At 53.3% G+C, this 20,683-nt stretch overlaps 2 protein-coding genes across 2 annotated transcripts in view; both read left to right on the top strand.

Annotated features, from left to right (window-relative positions):
• Positions 1 to 7: 7 nt before the first annotated feature.
• On the top strand, positions 8 to 1,223 carry Bka (FCF1 rRNA-processing protein Bka). Its single transcript, XM_076321969.1, has 5 exons — positions 8 to 139; positions 300 to 382; positions 484 to 555; positions 626 to 935; positions 1,017 to 1,223. The coding sequence occupies exons 1-5, from the start codon at positions 137 to 139 to the stop codon at positions 1,158 to 1,160; spliced, it is 612 nt and encodes a 203-aa protein (XP_076178084.1). The 5' UTR covers positions 8 to 136; the 3' UTR covers positions 1,161 to 1,223.
• A 6,980-nt stretch (positions 1,224 to 8,203) lies between these two features.
• Ft (cadherin-related tumor suppressor fat) overlaps positions 8,204 to 20,683 on the top strand; it is a 78,382-nt gene continuing 65,902 nt past the window's right edge. Inside the window, exon 1 of the mRNA XM_076321386.1 lies at positions 8,204 to 13,363. Within this exon, the coding sequence (XP_076177501.1) occupies positions 8,204 to 13,363 (5,160 nt within the window). The remainder of the gene's footprint in view (positions 13,364 to 20,683) is intronic.

The following is a 20,683-nucleotide window of genomic DNA, read 5'->3' as shown; positions in this document are numbered from 1 at the left end:
TGTAAGTTGGTACGGCTGTAAACAATTGGCAACACTGAATATGTTTCCCACGTGATATGCGATGTATTAAGTTGACAGATTATACAATAATCGTTTTTGTTTATACAAATAACAGGATATTGTATACTAAACAACAATGGTAAATATTTTTAAATCACTCTAAATTTTACTTCCTTGTATGAAAAATTATAACGTTTCTTAGAAATGTAAAATGTATTAGCTGTCTTTCAGGTTATACTTTTAAAGCTCCAATTCCTTGTAATAACTTAAGTGGTTTTTTATTAATTTGTGTTATACAGGGGAAAAATAAAAAGACACGGAGAGTCGTGATGCAGAAGTTTGCGCAAATGAAAAAGATGATAAGTTTAAGCGACTCGAGAATGTAAGAGGATTTCTAAACTATTAAACATCCTTATTTTTATGAAAAGAAAAAAAAATACACTTTCCGTAAATCCCTTGTAAATGTTGCTTTATCGTTTTCAGAAAACTAGAAAAACGTGCACCTCCAAAGAAAGCCAAGAAAGAAGATCCCACTCAACTCAAAATAAAAGAAGTGTACGTATCTTTGTGGATCGTTTGATATTTTATAGCGAATTTCAAAATATATTGCTATATATTATTACAGACCCCAGCAATCGTCCGCATTGTTCTTCCAATATAATACCCAGTTGGGTCCTCCTTACCATATCTTGGTGGATACAAATTTTATAAACTTTTCGATCAAAAACAAATTAGATATTATAGAAAATATGATGGAATGTCTGTACGCAAAGTGTATACCATACATAACGGATTGCGTTATGGGTGAATTGGAAAAACTTGGACAGAAATACAAAATAGCGTTAAAAATCATAAAGGATCCCAGATTCGAGAGGTTGAACTGCTTGCACAAAGGCACTTACGCGGATGACTGTATCGTTAATAGGGTGACCCAAGTTAGTATAATTATTATTTAAAAAAACGAATAGTCGATTCAACGTTAGTTAATACAAGGTATATTATGATTAATATTTCAGCACAAATGTTATATCGTGGCAACGAACGACAAAGACTTGAAAAGGAGGATACGAAAAATTACCGGTGTGCCCATAATGTACGTCGCCCAGCACAGATACACTATAGAGAGAATGCCGGATGCATACGGAGCGCCCAGGAAATGATTATCTTCTCGGTTTTGTAATTTTTTTTACCAGATCTAGGTGTATATAATAAAATGTATATTTTGTCAACACGCTTCGCTAAAAGAACATTTCTTTCCCAGTCAACCGATTCAACGGCGACAGTTTCTTCAACGCAATGCGGAGGACCTGTACTCGTACACGTCGAACCGAACGGAGAGTGTTCTTTATCTTTCTTTATTTTTTCATAGCGGTAGAATACGGTTCGAAAGTTTCGGCCAGCTATTTTAAACATCACCGTGCACATTTTATCGCGATACGAGCCGGTAAACGAAACGTTATGAGGTAGTTTCCTTTCGAAGGCGATTCAGAAGCGGGCGGCGATCGATACGTCTTCCGTGTACGCACGACACCCGAAGATAAAACAGACCCGTACGTGTTACAGTTATTGTTCGGTGAAACAATGAAGCTGTTGCGTGTAACGCCCACGTAGCGCCCTGCAACCCGATAGAATTTTACTGTTTCGCGGCCGATGTTGCCCCGTATATGGCGGCAGTGCGAAATAATGTTAGACAAGTGGGCGCGTAGGGCCGTTTCGCGTTGAAGAACGATTGCGGCGCGAATTTATCACGGGCGCGGTTCGCGAAATAAGTCGTTAGAGAGGTTCGTCGACGATACTTTCTCGCTCTATCGCGGGAAAGATACGGCGTCGGATAAACGCCGCGTTGGCGATCGTTATGCTTACCTACGCGGAAAACGATCAGATTTCCGGTCGAATCGTTCCCTCGAACGCGCTCGACGAATCGCTATACCGAGCCAGATAAGATTTATGAAGCTCGCTTTACGGACACGCGTTACGTCGATCGGGTAATTCGTCGTGTACGATCGCGTCTCGGTGAATCGGACACGAGGGAAGCGTAACACCTGTTGGCGTAATGCTACGCTCCGTGAACGATACTTAATTGTTACGATACCATTGCGATAAGAACCTTGCGGTATTATACACCTGTTACGGTGGCGAAGTAAACTCGCGATTATTCTATTGTCTATTAGATTTATCGCACAGGTTGCAACGCGATGCGTGAGAACTTTGAGAACGAATTTCAACGTACGAAAACGTTCGCAGGAGACGAACGCGCGGTACCGTGCAAAAATCTCCGACCGGTTATCGAACGATAACGCGCGTTGTCGTTTAACGAAAGAATTGGAGGATGTATTATTTCGAAACTGTTATCGTTCATCGTATCGACGATATTGTATTATACTCGGCAGGACTCTGGGAAAGGATACTTTACGTACGACGACAGGACGGTACCAGGCTGACAGCGAAGAGCGGTCGTTTTGAACCACGTTCGCGAGAATCGGTAAACGTTGTCAAAAAAAAAAAAAAAGTAACGGAAAAACGATCGTTACGTTCTGTCACGCTCGTGTACTCGTTCCCGAGAAGAAGATTCGCAGGGTGAATCGGCACCCTCGCGTACTAAATTACGAACGTATACGAAACCGCGTCAAGATTACAGTCACCACCGCTACTACTGCGTGAGGCCGTTGGCTGACTTTTCACGGTTATTACTACTTGTTTTCCGCAGTCGTACTCCCGTTCGTACACTCGGCTACCATTAACTCAGGCTCGAGGTATTCGAAGTCGGTTACGCGTCGGTGCAACGATGTTCTTCCGTTCATTACGACAATATTACATCGTAAAATATAAATTATATTCCGGGCTCGTACCGTTCGGATAAATGTCAGGATCTCTCCGTCGTCTTTCGGATCCGTAACCTTTCTAATATCGTGGACCAACAAATGGCACATGCTCGCGCGTTCCTGTACCGCTGAACGTCGGATATTAATCACGCGCGTACCAGCGGCGCATCCTGCCGCACCCTCCCTCGCGACAAATACTTCGAATTAACCCTTGCCAACCAGGAAGCGACGCTGTCGAACGTATACACCGTCGACGTCAACGATAAAGAACATTATTCTACGGACACGGTGATTTCGCTTCGCGAGCCCGCGAGCGGAATTTTTTCCGTACAATTTCTCGAATTCGTCGCTACGAATACTTCGACGCGATAATTGATTCGGGTCTCCGATTCGAGTTACGTCGCGCGACAAATTTTCCCGTAGGATTTCCTCGAATTGCTCGCAAAAATTCATTCAGGTCCCCGACTACTCGAACCGGAAATTTCAATTGGACAAATTTCACAGATCCGTCGGATCGGATCGAAAGAAACGGAAAGGCGAGCCAATCTTTCTACCATTACACGCGCTGCGCGTAACGTAATAAGTTCTTCCAAACAAGCACTTAAAAGGATACTTATCTGTTGTTATCGTGCTCGTTATGCGCCGTATTAACGATACCATCTAATGGCGGGTGACATTTACGATCGCAACAAATCAAGCAAGTAGAACCGAATGTGCAATAATGTGCACGCTACGCGCAACGGATCGATGCATTCGAAGATATATTTTGTTCCTGGGGGATACAATTGAACAAGCTTCGAAGTTCACTCGCGAACGTTTACTCGGGCTTGTTCGTTTCCTATGACGAGTTTCACAGTGCTGGAACGTTCGTGCGTATCGTTTCTAAACGCTCTGTGTAAAAAAAGCGAAAGAAAAAGTTTTCGAAGCGATAGCCAAACGTGGAACCGAAAACTCCGAGCCAGTGAAACCAAAGTGGAATTACTTATCGGCACTCCGATCCCTCGAAACGTGGAATCTCCTTGGTCCCGATATTTATCGACGATCTGAAAATTTCACTTTCGTGTACGGTTACCGGTGTAAAAGCGACCCACCTAATTTTCTTCGCCGTTCCATCCCGAGGGTAGAGGAGCACTTCCGTTGGCGACTCGTGACCCGTTAGATAACGACTTCGTGAAACGTTCGAGGCTAGCTGCGGAGATATCTCCGCGTCCTTGCTCGACCTAACGCGACGTCGTTCGATCACCTTGGTTTCCGCGAAACAGGAAAAGGAAAGGAGTGGGTCGTATGCAAGAGTACGATGTGTACGTCGTGGTCGCGGTGTGTAGGGTCTGGAAAGACCCGGTGAGTGACAGTTTGGGAGTTATAAAAAAAAGTAACCGTCGTCTCTCGTATTTTTTGGATCGTCCCGGATGGGGATGCGCCTTCGATAAGATGTCCTTATCTTTATCGGAGAGGAACAACGAAACTGTCGCGAGATCAACGCGGAGAGTCTCTATCGTTGCTCGTCAAGATTATCACGGGACAGTATCGGATTACGAATGAAAATATTAAAACGATAGTGTCTTGATTTATTTCTTGCTCCGTAGAAATAGGATGTGATCATCAAAAGTTATTACTTAACGAACGTCTCTGTAAAGAGTTACCGTTAACGAAAGTCTCCGTAGAGAATCTACTAGCGTAATTACCGAATATCTCCGTAGAGAATATACTAGCGCAATTACGGGTAAGAGTACGTGACGGGTGACGAACAGTGATTCGGACTCGAGTAAGGTGGCAAAATGAACGAATCTTTATTCGACGGTGGCTTATATACAGGGTTTTCAATTATCGGTGATTCTGGGTTGTGCGTCGGTGTTGTAGGAGCGATTGGTGGTCCTCGCGAGATCATCGTCGACGGAAACGTCCCCGAGCGGCGAAACTCGGTGCTCGGACGCGGAAACTCGGGACTCGCGGTGTTTCGCGCGTTTCTACGGTCTTCGGGGCCGGGAGGAATTGTTCGCGTACGAAACGCGTGGCTGGAAGAGTCGCGGTCGAGGTATCGGCGAGTTGTACGTAGATAAGCTTAACCCGCGCCGAGAGACTTTTCTAGCACCCTGCACTTACCAAGCGCGATCTGATATATCGCCGGTACCCACGCAGCGCCGGTACCCAGTAAACTAGATTAAAGGAAAACACCGGGGAGAATCTAGTCGCGCGTGTACCACACGGCTGGCCGAGGCCGCGAGCGAAAAACCTACGGGAAGAAGGGAGACGACGGAAAGCGTTCGACGAAGCGTTCGATCGTGGTAACGGATTAGTTATAAAAGTGGCTATGGGGGCCCCTATACGCGGATATATATCTACGGTGTATCGTGGTCTTCTGGAGCTCTCTTCGTTCCTCCGCCTCTGGCTCCTCTCTTTTTCGCCCCACACCCCTGTCATTCTGGCTCTCTCGTCCCCACCGTCCGTGGCCCCCTCCCCGGTCCGCGCGCCGCGCGGCCAATAGTTCCCCTCCTCCCCCCACGCATTATTCATCTCAGTAGTTTCATCCTCGTCCGCGTCGTTCTAAACGCTCACGGTCTCCGTCGCACGTCGCGCGTCCTTCTCCGTATCGCGTCCCGTACGGTCTGTCTCGTTCGCGCGCGTACGCCCGTGAGCGGTCCTCGTCGTCGCGAGAGCGCTCCACCGCTGCTGCTGCGGCGGCGGTGGCGGCGGCGGCGGCGGCGGCGGCGACCGCGGCCATCTTGCATACCTGAGCCTCCGCATTGCTCGTTCCTCGAGGGCAAAAGGGAGAATATCTCAGCGCGAGACGACGCGCCGGGATGCGCGAGGATAGAGTCCGAAGGTGGGAGGATAACGGCCGCGGGGACGGAGACGGGCGAACGAAGGCGCTGCGCGGGGTTCGCGGACTCGGAGAGGGGAGAGGGGACCGGGAACGGTGGTTAGGGAGGGAGCGAGGCGGTGGGACCCACGGGAGGGGAGTCGGGGCCCGGCCGGACCAACGTGGCCCGAGGTAGAGAAGGAGAGCCGCCGCGGCACCGGACTGCTCGGAGCGCGCGCGCGCGCGCGTGCGTCCCAGGGAGAGAGCGAGAGAGAGAGAGAAACAGAGAGAGAGAGGGACTTACGAGAGAAACGAACAAGGACGAAACGCGCCGTGGGGCCCCGAACGGGGAGACGAAGCAGGACGGAGCGCGTCGAGCTCGTAGAAAAGGAGAGGCCGCGAATGCCACGCTGAACGGAGAGGCAACGCGAGAACGGAAAAGGACAGGGGACTTAGAAAAAAGTAGAAGGAGAGAGGGAGCACGGTGCGAGCGAGAGCCGTGATCAAAGGCACGTCGAGTCGGAACAAGAGGAGAGATATCGCGATAAAGGGTGGCGCGGTGAGCGCGAGCGAGAAGGACAGTTCGACGAGGAGGGAACGTGAGAGAACCGCGAGCGAGGAACGAGGAAACACCCGAAGGTTTCTTTTCGGAGAAAGAGAAAAAGCGATATCGATGGAAGGCTCGCGAGCGGGGGCAACGAGAGGGGGACACCGAAGACGGCGGAAAGGGGACAGAGGAATGAGGGAAGAGCGAGAGAAACGGAAGCATACGCCGGGCCCGATGGATCGGAGAGGGACGGCGTCGGCCAGCCTGAAGAATGCTTCTCCCGGCAGCGGCAAGGTTCTGGGACCGTCTCGGTTCAGTCGAGTCAGGTCAGTCCTCGGGAAGGTGATATTCTTCGTCGTACGTTTCTCGGGGCCTTACGTCGTCGCGCTCACGGCCCACGTTAACTCCTTCTTTTCGCTCGTTTTTTTTTTTCTTTTCGCTCCGCGCTCTCTCCCTCCCACTCTCTCTCTCTCTCTCTCTTTCCCTCTTTCTCTCTCTCTCGTCGTTCGTGTGGAACCCGTCTCTTTCTCTCCGGGGCGCTACCTCGCGTCTTCGCGTTATCCTGCCTCCTCGTCCGCGTTCCCCTCTTTATTTTTTTACCCCCGTGTGGAAGGAACGTCTCCGTACGTGGGGGCACGGCGCGAGGAACCACCTTCGTGCCGCGAGTGAGATTCCTTCGTGGTGAACTACGGACTCGCGATTCGCACGATCGTCGCGCGATCACCGTCCTCGATGGATCCCGATCCGGCGTGCCGAACGTAACGGGCCGCGTAACGTTCGAACCCGGGGTCTCGTATCCCCCAGGCTGACTGAACACAGTAGCGGCTCCGGGTCGATCGACGTAACGCGTACGAGTTACGGAGCATCGACGTCGAACGCGAGTTTTTCTGTGCGCGACACCTCCTCGTGCGTGGTCGTTTGTGGTGTGCTCGATTCGGGGCGGGGAGATCAACGGCTACGGTCTCTCGATCCACGACCGAACGGAGCTCGGATTCTTGAGAGACTCGGCGGGTGTAACCGAGGGAAGTGCGTTAACGTCGGTGTCGCTCGATAAGTGTCGTTTACGAGGAGGTAGGAGAGTTGCACGACCGTGGAGAACCAACGAACGCGGGGAGCGTTAGCGTTAACGCGTCGCGTTCCCAGTGACGCGCACACGGGATAAATCGGTAGGAGGAGCTGTGCGACACGAGGGGGGGTGTGCGTGGAAACGCTCGGAGAACGCACGGAATCCCATCGGCGGAGCGTTCCGCGATTTCACCGGAAAAGTTCGGGGGATCAGGAGTCGAGCAGCATCTGCGGCGGTCGCGTTTCGCGAGGCGCGGCTCCGCACGGGTCAGTGCCCCCTCTGTCGGCTGGAAGAACACTCCGCGTTCTTCGTCGCTTGACTTCCCGCGGCAAGGGGGTCGAAAACGACCGAACGATCCAAACGAGAAACGTAAACAAAGGGGGACGGACAAAAACCCACCCGCGAGGACCTCGCGCGCCTCCAGCGATCCTAGGAACCGATCTCGCGACGAGTCGAGCAACCCTGTCCGTACGTCGAGACAGCGAACACCAGGCGAATCGAAGAAGACTGAAGGGGACAAAATGGAATCCGTCGAGCGTTCTCACGACTCGTCGATCCGTCGATAGAGAGATCCACGGGGACCGTGTCCGCACCATGTCCCGAGTGAGACCGGTAACGTGAACGCTCGCCCGCAGAGGAGGAATGACATTGCCACCGACGATGAGGAAGAAGAACGAGAGGTAGTGAGGGAACCGGGGCCGCGTTACTTTTATGTCGTCGAACGTCGAGAGGAATTTGGCTAAGGAAGGGGGCCCGTCGAAGGGACAGAAGAGATGATCATAAGGAGATCGATGGTCCTAGCCCTGGTCCTGGGACTCTTGTCGGTGGACCAAAATGGCGGCCAGGCTAGCGGCGACGAGGAACACGCCTCCGAGTACTATTCCCGCAACCTACCTCAAAGGGTGATGCGGCTAGTGCCGCGAAGGTCGCCGATGTTACCGCAGGACAGCGCCACGATGGGCCTGGCGATGCAGAGCAGAGCGGTGGACACGAGGGTTCAGCTGGAGATCAGGGAAGGAGAGCCGAAGGGTGCCCTGGTCGGTCTGATACCGATGAAGCCTGGCTTCACCTACAGGTTCAACGAGCCGCCGCAGGAGTTCGTGCTGGACCCGGAGACCGGCAAGATCCGAACGGCCAAGGTTCTGGACAGGGAGGCGTTGAGCAGCGACAGGTTCGACCTGGTCGTGTTGTCCAGCCAACCGACATATCCCATCGAGGTGAGAATCCTCGTGTCGGACATCAACGACAACGATCCCGAGTTCCCGGAGTCGAGCATAGCGGTCAGCTTCTCCGAATCGGCGGTGGTGGGCACGAAGCTGTTGCTGGACGCGGCCACGGACCGAGACACGCCCGAGAACGGTGTCGCCGACGACTACTTCATAGTGGACGGGAACACGGACGGAAAGTTTCGTTTGGAGGTTACCGGGAACCCGACCGGCGAAACGTCTTACCTTCACTTGGAAACCACCGGTAAATTGGACCGCGAACAGGTCGAGTTCTACTCGTTGAACGTCTGCGCGAGGGACAGGGGACGACCACCGAGATTGGGATACCTTCTGGTGAACGTCACGGTGTTGGACGTGAACGATAACCCACCGATATTCCAACAGAGCGATTACGTGGTCGCTCTGAACGAGAGCGCACCGGTGGGTACCAAGGTGTTGACCGTGCACGCCACCGACAAGGATTCGGAGGACAATTCGAAGCTCACGTACTATCTGCCCGACACGGAGAGACAGTTCACGATCGATCCGGAGACCGGGACGATTACGACCGTCGAGCCCTTGGATTGTCCTCAACAGAGCTGCACGATCGCCGCTCGTCCGGGTGGCGGTTGTCCAAAGAGCTGCGTCATAACGGTCTTTGCCCGGGATCACGGTTCGCCGAGGCAGGACGGTCGAACCTACGTAACGGTGAATCTATTGGACGCGAACGATCACGATCCTGAAATAAAGTTCAGCTACTATCCGTTCACGCCGGGATACGCGACCGTCGACGAGAACGCCGTGAAGGACTCGATCGTGGCCGCGGTCGCGGTGATCGACACCGACGAGGGCCTCAACGGCGAGACCACCGTCGAGATCCGCGCCGGGAACGAATTGGGCCACTTCAGGCTGGACAACGAGCCAAGGTTCGATATCGTTCGCGTGAACGGCAGACTCGACCGCGAAGAGATACCGAAATACAATCTGACCGTGGTGGCCACCGATAAAGGTACACCGCCCCGATCCGCGACCGCCTATTTCGTGATCCACGTGAACGATGTGAACGACCACGAACCGGTCTTCCAGCAGAGCGAGTACTCCGCGGTGCTCTCGGAGCTCTCGCCTACCGGGAGCTTCGTCGCCAGTATCTCCGCCACGGACGCGGATTCCGGACTGAACGCGAGGATTTATTACGATTTCGACTCGGGCAACGAGCAAGGCTGGTTCGCGATCGATCAGGACACCGGCCTGGTCACCACGGTGGCTACTCTCGACAGGGAGGTGCAGGGCAGCATAGAGCTCCACGTGTCCGCCAGGGACGGCGGTCCCAATCCGAAGTACGCGTCCACGCATCTCAAGGTCACGATCCTCGACGAGAACGACGAGGCGCCCAGGTTCTCCAAGAGCGTGGTCGAAGTCACCTTGTCCGAGAACACGCCCCCTCAGAGCCTGGTGGCTACCTTAACGGCCGTGGACAACGATCAGGGAACGAACGGGAGCGTGGCTTACAGTTTCCATTCCAGTGTATCCAGGGATTATCCGAAAACGTTCGCACTGGACGGTCTCACCGGTCAACTGACCACGAAGATCGGTCTCGATCGCGAGACCACCGCCGAGTACAGGATCTTGGTGATCGCGAAGGATCAAGGTACACCGCCTCAAACGTCCACCGCCACGGTAGTCTTGACCCTCGAGGACGTGAACGATAATTCCCCGGTGTTCTATCCGTGGAGGTATTTGATGCCCATACCGGAGGACGCCCCGCCAGGTACCACGGTGGGAAAGGTGACGGCGATCGACGCCGACGCGAGAGAAAACGCTCAGGTGAGGTACACCCTGGAATCCGGTGGCGAGGGACTTTTTGCCGTCGACGAACGAACCGGCGAGATCGCGCTTCAGGGCTCGCTGAGAGTCGCTCACAAGACCCTATACGAGCTCAAGATATCCGCGAAGGATACCGGGGATCGTACAGCGACCAGGAACGCCCTCGTGGAGATCATACGGGAGGAGGATCTGGAAACCCTCGAGTTCGACACTTACAACGGTTACGAGTTCCGCGTGGCCGAGGACAGGGGCGAGTGTACCTCGATGCCCAGCGTCTTTGGGCGTAACGTCGGTACCGTACAGGTGACGCAATACGGCGCCTCGAAGGTATCCTACGCCGTGGTGTACGGCGATCCGAAGGGTAGCTTCAAGATAGACGAGAACACGGGCACGATCAGCACCTCCGGATGCCTCGATCGCGAACAGGTGGCCTACTACAGTCTTCGATTGTCGGCCAGGGCCGGTCTCGCTTACGGACAAACCTCCGTGAACATCACGGTGCTGGACGTGAACGACAACCCGCCGAGGTTCCCGAAAGGCGAGATCGGGGACGAGGTGTATCTAAAGGAGAACGCGGCCGTGGGTCAGGAGGTGTGTCTAGCTCGCGCCAGGGATCGGGACGCGGGCGCCAATGCGAGGATTATTTATTCACTGACGCACAATCCGGGCGGACAGTTCCGGGTCGCCGAAAACTCCGGGATCATCTACTTGGACAAACCGATCAGAGCGGCACCGGGTACGGTGTTGCACTTGGAGGTGACGGCCACCGATTCCGGTAACCAACCGTTGTCCGCTCAGCACCAGGTCCGAGTGACCATCGAGGACGTCAACGATCACACCCCGGTGTTCAAGCTGACCAGTTACGAGACTTCCCTGCCGGAATCGACGCCGGTAAACGATCGATTCTTCTCGTTGACGGCCAGCGACGCCGATCTCGGCGCCAACGGACGCGTCCTGTACAGCGTCACCGACGGGAACACCGAGGGTCGGTTCGGTATATTCCCGGACGGTCAACTCTACGTGAAGAACGTCCTCGACCGTGAGGAACAAGACTACTACGCGCTGGAGGTGATGGCGACCGACCAGGGCAGCCCTTCCAGATGCTCCGTAGTCCCGGTGGTCGTTCATATTATCGACGAGAACGACAACGCGCCAGAGTTTACCAATTCCAGCTTCGTCTTCCACCTACGCGAGAACGAGCCTCCGGACACGTTCGTGGGTAAACTGTTGGCCACCGATCGGGACGTGGGTCGAAACGCCGATCTGATGTTCTCCCTGCCGGCCAGCCAACAGGACTTCATCGTCGATCCCAGGAACGGTTTCATCAAGTCGCTCCGCGTGTTCGATCGGGAGCTCCTGGTGACCAACACCGGCAGCAGCTACGTCACCTTGGAGGCGACCGTTACCGACAACGGGGCGAATCGTCTCCGCGATCGGGTCAAGGTCGTCATCTATATCACCGACGTGAACGACAACGTACCCCAGTTCCAGAGGCTACCCTATCGCGTGCAGGTGAACGAAGGCGCGGCAACCGGTACCCAATTGCTCAGGGTGTACACGACGGACGCCGACGAGGGTTTGAACGGTGACGTGTTCTACACCCTTGAGGATGGTAATCAAAGGGGACGGTTCGCCATCGACGAGGCAACGGGACAGATCTCGCTGACGAAGGAACTGGACCGCGAGACCTCGGACGCGTACGTTCTGACGGTTGTGGCTCACGACGCTGGCCTGGAGACCCGTCTAGCATCCAGTACCACCGTTCACATCGAAGTGCTGGACGAGAACGATAACGTTCCCCGGTTCGTGGACAATAAATCGAGAATCGCCGTGCTGGAGACCACGCGGACCAACACGGAACTACTCAGGTTCAAAGCCACGGATAACGATCTGGGACCGAACAGCGAGCTGGCCTTCGCCATATCCGCTGGCAACAGGAGAGACACCTTTTACATCGATCCCTTGACGGGAACGTTGTACTTGAGGAAACCGTTGGATTACGAGGAGCTGGAGAGGTACGCCCTGAACGTGACCTGCAGCGACGGCGGTCATCCGCGTCTGAGCTCCGTGACGACGTTGATCGTCGAGGTGATCGACGCGAACGACAATCCACCGGTGTTCCCGAACACAGCGATCGCCAGGCAGATCCGAGAGGGGATCCTGGTTCACACGCCGATAGTGACCATCACCGCGGAGGATCCCGACTCGAACGAGAACGGTATAGTCACGTACTCGATCGCCAGCCAGGACCCGGAGGATCAGGTACGAAGATTCGGTATAAATCCGTCGACGGGTGTGATACACACGTTGCTACCCATCGATCGGGAGGAAGTGGACACCTACAAGCTGGTGGTGGTCGCCACGGACAGCGCGCAACCGCCCACCGCGAGACTCTCCGCCGAGAAGCTGGTGATCGTGATCGTCGAGGACATCAACGACAATGCCCCGATTTTCGTCAGTATGTCCGCGGTGGTGTTGCCGCTGAAAGGGAACTACCAGTTTCAGAAGGAGATAACGGTCAGCCAGCTGCTCGCCAGGGATCTCGACTCCAGCACGAACGGTCTGGTTACGTACGAGTTGCTCAGATCCAGTGTCAACTACTCGGACATGTTTCGAATACACCGCAACACCGGCCACCTGACCATGAGGCTGCCGCGATCCTTCAAGAACAATCTCGAGCGGGTCGCCAAGTATCAGGTCGGTGTACGAGCGACGGACGAGGCCGTACAGGCCGAACGACGTTCCACGGAGACCTATTTGACCCTGATAGTACCCGGCGAGGACGGCGACGATCAACCGATTTGGGAACACCGTGGCCAGATCGAAGGCAGCGTGTACGAGAACGAACCCATCGGGACGACCATTTTGAGAGTGACCGCGCGCAGCCGTAGATCGAACATCGATCTCGAGTATTACGTGACGAACGTGACCGCTGGTAGCGGCGGTCCCCAGGTCGACAGATTGTTCGACGTCGACACCAAGACGGGTATACTGTCGACGGCCGCTGCGCTCGACAGGGAAACCGGGATCCAGTGGTACGAGGTGGAGCTCTACGCCATCGGTGTCGGTGGTACCAGGCCCAGTACAACGTCCTCCAAAGTAAGTTCACCATATTTCATCAATCATAGCCAGGGATAATTAATCGATCGTTCGTTCCGCGCTTCGTACGAAATTACGATACGTCTTTTCCCTCGCGTCGGTACTTACCCCATTTTGGGAATAGCCAACACTCCGGCGAAATTTTGTCTCATTTCTGAGGATTTTTCCGAAATGCTTCGAAAATGCTCCGTTTCGTTCCGCAACGTTCCGACCAAACAAATTTTTATCCAGGTCGTTCCAAGGTCGTCTCGTTGCGGACCAAGCCGCGACAAGATACAATAGAAACAACGTTCCATTTCTCGAGCGCCCAGAAACACGAATTTTGACCAAAATTATTTACCGATATTGTCATTTACCCTCTCCTCGAACGATCTTTTTCGTTTCGTCGAGAAGAGACATCGTCGAAGGAGGCGACGATTTTTTCACCCTTGCAACCGACATTCTTTACCTACGAACCGAGAATTTTCGTTACGCGAGAGTCGAGCGTCCGTATAAAATTCGATTCTTATCGCGGACACACACCGTCGGTGGTTTAATTTGGGAACACCTTGTCGAACGAGCGAGTACGCCTCGATGCTCGATCGTTTCCGAGACGAGAAAGTGAACGTTCGAGAGCGAAAACTCAACCGTCGTAAATAATAGCAGCGATTTAACGTTCCGTACCGAAAGTTCTCCCCTGGGATTTTCTTGTCCGGTCGTGGATCAAAAATGATCGCGAAGAGCGTACGCGGAATCAACGAACGCCGGTGAACAGTGAAATTTACACGCGGCTCGTTTGTCACGAGCGGAACGCGTCGGAATGGATTTATTAATCCGCCGTTAGGACACGCGTTGCTTGTACAAGCTTCTCGTCTTACTTGCACGTCTACCGCGCGGTAGACGCGATAGTTCGTCCGGTTGGGAATCGCGTTGCGTAACAATGGTCTTAAGGTAATTAGAGTCAACGATAGAACGGTGACGTCGAGGAATCTGTGAGACGGGAACGTAGCGACGTAGCAACGATACAGAAGAAACGACCGACTCGTGGAAAAGGGAAAAGAAATAACTGACACGTGGTTCCGATTAAAATGGAAAGTGCGATCCTAGTTGCACCGAAGATGCATCGGCGCGGTTACGGAAAGAGTAAGGTCGCTGGAAGTTTGCGGGAACGTTCACCTCCGTTGCTTTTGTTCGGTGTTTGCTCGATCGAGTAATTAGCGCGGTACGTATCGATATTTCTTTCGACGTCGTTTCCTCGACACGATTCGCTCGTTGGGTTTCTCAAAGACATCCACGGAAGTCGTGGACTTTTACTCCAAAGGGAGACGAGCGCTCCGAAGGGTGGACGATCGGACTTTTAAATTATTCGCTTCTTCGGGGGTTAAAGGGGTCGAAGATCGTAAAAACCGAACGCAACGAGCCCACGAAGTCGAGGTATCGAATGTAGAAGAAGCACGAGCGGTCGAAACGGTCGCGCGCGGGCGAAAAAGAAAGAACCGCGCAGCTTAGCGAAAGATAAGAATAGGATAGACGCGATTCGGTTGGGAATAATCTCGAAGGCAGAAATCCGAACGACGCGAGTCCAGGAAAGCAAGGTGGTCACGTTCCAGGACCACTTTCCTTGGAACCGTCCATTAAGGTATATCTCCGGACCATCGAGAATCGGGCCTCTCTCGATAGGACGTTTCTCGGTGAAAATTAGCGGCGGAGCCCAGCGCCCCTTGCTCCCTCCCGGAACACCGTGTATAATCTCTAAGAGGGGATAGAGGAGTTTTTCGTTTTGGGAGGGCACGTGTTCGAATCGACGACCACCCCTCGCTCGATCCCGGTGCAGAACGCCGAGTGTCCGTCGCGATACACCGGGGATGATCGGGCAAAAGCGAAAGGGACGAGGAAAAAGAGCGCTCGCGCGAGCTGCTCGCGAGGACCGGAGAGACCGAGAGAGGAGACCGTCCAGATGAGAGAGACACGTGGAACGGGAGTGGGAGAGAATAAACGACAAGACGAACCGCGTGCCAGGAAATCAAGTTGGATTCGAGTCGTGGCTGCTGCCGCCGCCGCCACCGCCGCCACCGCCACCGCCACCGCCACCGCCGCCGATGCTGCTGCTGCTGCTGCTGCTGCTGCTGCCGCCGCCGCCACCGCCACCGCCGCCGCCGCTGCTGCGTTGGCTCGCTGCCGGAGGTTCGGAGCTCGAGAAAAACTTGATCTCGGATGAACGCATACAAACAGCCGGGACGTAGGTAAAAGTCGGTCCATCTCTACCCCCGGTGCGACTGCTGCTTCATTTCTGAAGATTCTCTCTCTGGATGCCCTCTCTCCCTCCTTGCCTACCTACCGCGAACCACCTTTTCGGGTCCTCCTTCGTCTCCTATCTCTCGTTTCTTCTTCCGTCTGTCCCCCGTCTCCTTCCCTCCCCGGTCTTCGTCGTCTCGTCTGGCCCCTGCCTTTATCGTTCGCTGTGGGATCTGTGACTCTGTTCGGGAACCGACCACGGTTCGGACGTTTTTGTCACGACCCGAACTCTCTTTCTCCCTCTCTCTCTTTCTCTCTCTGCTCGTCTCCGTCTCCGGAGGAGTCTCTGTGCGCCGTACCGCACCCCACCGACCCCCCTTCTTTTTCTTCGTTCGGCCATCGACTTCGTATCATCGGCTTTTTGTCCGGGCCACGGGGATGAAAGCCGGCCGAAGGAGGGGGATATATTCGTACCGATGTCGTCTCGGATCGCTTGGCATTTTTGTTAAACCTTCGCCTCCGGGCTACTCCGTCCCGCGCGTCGCGAACCCCCTCCGTGGTCAATTAGAACATTCCTCGAGCAGCGTAATTGTATTTGCATCGTGGCAGCCCCCGAGAGTTTCCGAGGAAAAATTAACAGGCCGGTTCACGTTGCTTCTGGTCCCCTCCTCCGATCCCCCGATCCCCCGATCCCCCCACGTCTTCGACGTTCCGTCCGTTGGTTGTCGTTCCGGGATTTTCGTCGCTCGCGATCCGTACCCCGTTGACGGATCTCGTTAGTACCCCGTCCCCCTCGACGCGCGTGTGTACACTGCGCATGGGCGACCCGACCGCGAGTTTCACGGAAAAAAGAATCGGGACGCCGGGTTCGGGCGCGATCGGTTCCCGACGCCGCGCCTGCGCATTATTCAATTTCCTTCGTTAGGATCGCGACGTTAACGCGTTTAATTACCGACATTAAACTCGCGCGTTGGCAACTTGTATTCGTAACACGGGTGTTATTAACGCGATGCCGTAATAATTACGGTCGCGCGCGGCGCGTCTGTTGCGGAACGACTAATGATACCAGAACAATTAATGTTAAATAATACAATGGTAAATTGGCTTAGGGCGCGAGATCGACGGCAACCGGTGTCCCACGATCTCCTCCGAGTTGCTGAAACTCGTCGATAATGTATTCGAGCTGCTCCGAATGCGAAAGCTGCGTTCACTCCGCGATGCGTTGATTCGCGGTAAACGGGTGCACCTACTCGAAAACACGACGGAACGGAATTTACACCGGTGGGGATCCGAATACCTTTCGAAATCGGAAATCGATTCGTGGACGATTCGCGGCGAGGTCGCGTTGTGCGAAACGCTCGTAAAGTATCTGGTTTTCCGTCGTCGCCGCGGGGTTGATCCCACCTCGGTGCGTAATCGAAGTAAATAAATAAATACGGTTGCGTTCGCGCGGCGAGATTTCACGGTGCCGGCTACCCGGAGCGAGTTACCGGTGCACGGTAAAATTTTCAAACGCACGTGTAAATTCATACCGCGACGGGTCGCGGGCCGCGTCGCGAGGTAAATGCACGTACCGCATAGGTGTAGGTCCGTGCTGTTCAAAGGGTGTCCCACCGGTTACTATTAATATCTTCTAATACCTCTGTAACCGAATACCTCGGAAACTATTAGTTCGAGAATAGATGCGACTCGAGATAAAATTTAAATACTCGACTAGGAATCCTCCCACGCTGATCCGTTAAAGTGGAACACCCTGTACGGCGTACGATCGGTGGTAACCGCGTTGCACGGAATGCCACAATAGCGTTCGGTTTCGATCGAGCGTTAATCTATGAAACGGTCGGTAGATCGAGTCGTCGGGGATTAAGTCGTCGGGATCGGTGGAAAGGCGTCTAACGTTCCAATAAACACGTTCAACAAAAGCAACCGTCGAAATGAGTCGATTTCAACGCGAATACGATAATCTCGCGTGAAAGTGAACGGGGGGAGGGGGAAAAAAAAGACAACGGTGGAAACACGGATAAATAAAGTAAGTGGCGCGGCGTTTGATTTAAGAAAGTGGCTTTAACGTGATCTTGATGTATGGCGGCGCGCGAGCCACGGAACGGCGAACCCACACGTTCGCTCTGCAATGGGTGGGTCCGGAGCTCGCGCGAAATGTAGGCGTAATGTTTCCTTCGTGCCTCGATTTCTTTTTTCCTCTCTTTCTCCACGGGTTAGATAAATATATCTGGAGTAAAGCCCGTACGCGCCGCTCCGGCGAACGCGGACGCGAGAATTTAATAATAGTCGATGATAATTATGTCGGTGTCCGATTAATAGCCCTCGTTTAACCGCGATAAACCGTCAATTAACTGCACCCTGATCGTTGCCCCCCACCTACCCACCCTCTGACCCCCACCCTGTATCCTTTCTGAAATATGGCCGCGCAACGCTACGTACGCTCGGGGTCGAAACCACGGAATCGCGCGATCCGACGACACACTATTTCACCGGTGATTCTCCTAGATACACGACAACGATGACGATTTTGATCGAGGTACGAGTCGTGCAACGATCATCGGTTACGCACCGATACCGTTTGCCACGTATTCCGCGATCTTGGGTAACAACACCGTGAGATAAAAACGTACGAACGCGTGATAAAGTTGGCCGAGAACTCGATTCGGAAAAGATTTGAGAAACAGTCGAGCAAATTCTGGCATTTACTGCCCTCGCGCTCACGGATCGTAAAATACGTACGATAAAAGAAAGAAGGGAACAAAAAATTATGCAGCTGGGAAAAGTCCCAAAGGGGGCTCGAGAACCCCGGGAACAGAAAAAGAGCAACGTTTTGGTAGGCAAACGCCCATACCAATTATGCCACGCGCCCGTCTCGCCAATGTTGCTTATACGCGGTTAGATACAGCTCCTCGAAACGGCCGTGTTAAATATCCCCGAAACTATTAACCGTCTACGCCTAGAACCATACATCACCGGGCTCGGTGATGCAACGAACGCATCAACCGTTGCACTCTTCGGCCCGTGCGGAAACCACGCGGTCCCATTCGTCGAACGCGTTCACAGAACGCCCATAGGCGTTCACCGCACTCCGGTTCACCGATCGGATCGATTCCCTGTGAACGTTCGCGACGACCAAAGGGTTGAACGGATCCTCGCGGTCGGAAGTAGCCAGGATTCTTGGAATTCCGCTTCGTTATTCCGCCTCCCGACCGGTTAATTATTCAGATATGATCTCTTGTAATTTCCCCGTTTACAAGTCTCTGTTTCGAACGACGATCCGTTTTATCATCGGGTTAGAGGGGGGATACTGCACTCGATCCGGCAAGAACCGTTTAATACGTCGCTAGAACTGGCTTTTATTGTAGATATAAAGCGTGGCAAAAAATGAGGGGGCTTATTAACGGTAATATACTCTTCATTTAGCACGTTGCCTTTCGTTCTTGTCGCCTCGCTATCGTAGATAAAGCCGCGCTATACACGCGAGATTATACCGATGAAGTCTCCGGCGTGTCTTGGTGAAAGTTACCGTCGTTATTACGTTGTTACTATCGTACAACGCTTTCCGCTACCTCGTTTCTTCCCCCTTCGCGTTACACGTGTACGTACTAAAGAGTCCTCCCATAAAATCAATAAATGAATAATTCGTCGCGGAACACTCCCTTGTTCTTTGTCGGCCGAGAATTTTCACTCGTCGACTCACAATTTATGGAAAAGCCGATCCGAAGATGGAAAGGTCCGCGCGTTGATACGCGGCATGCTCATCATCGTTATTCGCTGTTTCTTTTTTTTTTCCGTTCTTTTCTCCGGTTCTGGGGCAACGGTACCGTAGCAACAAAGTCTAGTTCAAGTCTTGCAAAAAGTCGGATACATGAAAACCACCGATCGAACGACGCATTCTGCGGTTAGGGAACGGTACACGCGAACGTTGAACGTGTTCGTCGTATAGCCTCCATCGTGTTCGACGAATCGTTCGCGGAACGAGACGTTTAAAAATGTCGTCGACGATTTCGATGGTTCGTCGAAGGAAAATCCGTCCACCGTTTCCGCGAGGCTTGTTTCGTCGCGTGTTACCCGATCCGGGCGCGAGCGTTTCAGTCGTTTTTCCAAAAGGGTGGAGGAGACCGAGTATGCTATGCAGAAAATGATTTACAAGAGCGCATTTATAAAGTTCGTCGCGTTCATTCCGGCCGGTCGATCCTTCACGGGGCACGAAATAAAGGAAGCGGGATGGCACCTTTAATGCTACGCTAATCTTCTACTCGCTCGTCATCATCATCATCATCTTCCCTCTCGTTCCGTTGGCCGTTGTTCGTCCCCTCGTAATCACAATCGTCATCCTGTTCATTTTTCAACGTCTTCTTTAGAAGGCGCAGCGCGAAGAATCGGAACGAAACGACACGGCCGGAGAAATCGAATCTGTGGGCGCGCGAAGGGATTGCGGAGCAGCAAAGCTCTAAAACCGCTTCCACGGCTGCGCCTCTATCTCGCGGCGACTAGAGCCGCCCGAGTACTCGGAAATAGCGAACCGAGGCCTACTGCACGAATATTTCCTCCAGCAATAGCTTACACGATCAATCAAGCCGCTCGAATAATCAAGGTACTACATTTTTTCCAGTCACGTGGGTACTTGAATTTTTTCCGGCTACTCGAATCGAATTAATCGACTCTTGTTGTTGTTCTTCTTTTTTTTTTCCTTCTTTCTTTTTCTTCCGCGTCGAGCAACTAGACGCCGCTAGAATTTAACGTAATTGTTCGAACGATTACAATTTTCTCGAGCCACTCGGACAATAATCGACCGACGAGTCTCGTTCTTGTTGTTCATTTACGAATGTAATTTCGTACAGTGGTGAACGGGGCAGGACGAACCGATGCGCGTTAATATCGGCGGTATAACGAAGCAACGATAGGGAATCTCGCGAATGTAGATTTTCACGGGTCTCGTTATCGAAGGAATTCGTGTTTCCGTGTCCACCGTGAATATTATACGCTCGACGGTATCGACAGGAAGCGAACTCGATGCGCAAAAAAAGGACGCTGCCGTCTCTCGCTCGGGGTCTCGCTGATCGAATTATAAGCCCGAGGGGTAGCAATCGCGAGATAAGG

This window comes from Ptiloglossa arizonensis, chromosome 10 (assembly GCF_051014685.1).
Source record: "Ptiloglossa arizonensis isolate GNS036 chromosome 10, iyPtiAriz1_principal, whole genome shotgun sequence".
Classification (NCBI taxonomy): Eukaryota; Metazoa; Arthropoda; class Insecta; order Hymenoptera; family Colletidae; genus Ptiloglossa; species Ptiloglossa arizonensis.
This window is presented reverse-complemented; position numbering and strand designations above follow the sequence as displayed.

Coding starts and splice junctions, on each gene's coding strand:
- Bka (XM_076321969.1), top strand. Junction 383..483: donor AGTTTAAGCGACTCGAGAAT/GTAAGAGGATTT, acceptor TATCGTTTTCAG/AAAACTAGAAAAACGTGCAC. Junction 556..625: donor CAACTCAAAATAAAAGAAGT/GTACGTATCTTT, acceptor ATATTATTACAG/ACCCCAGCAATCGTCCGCAT.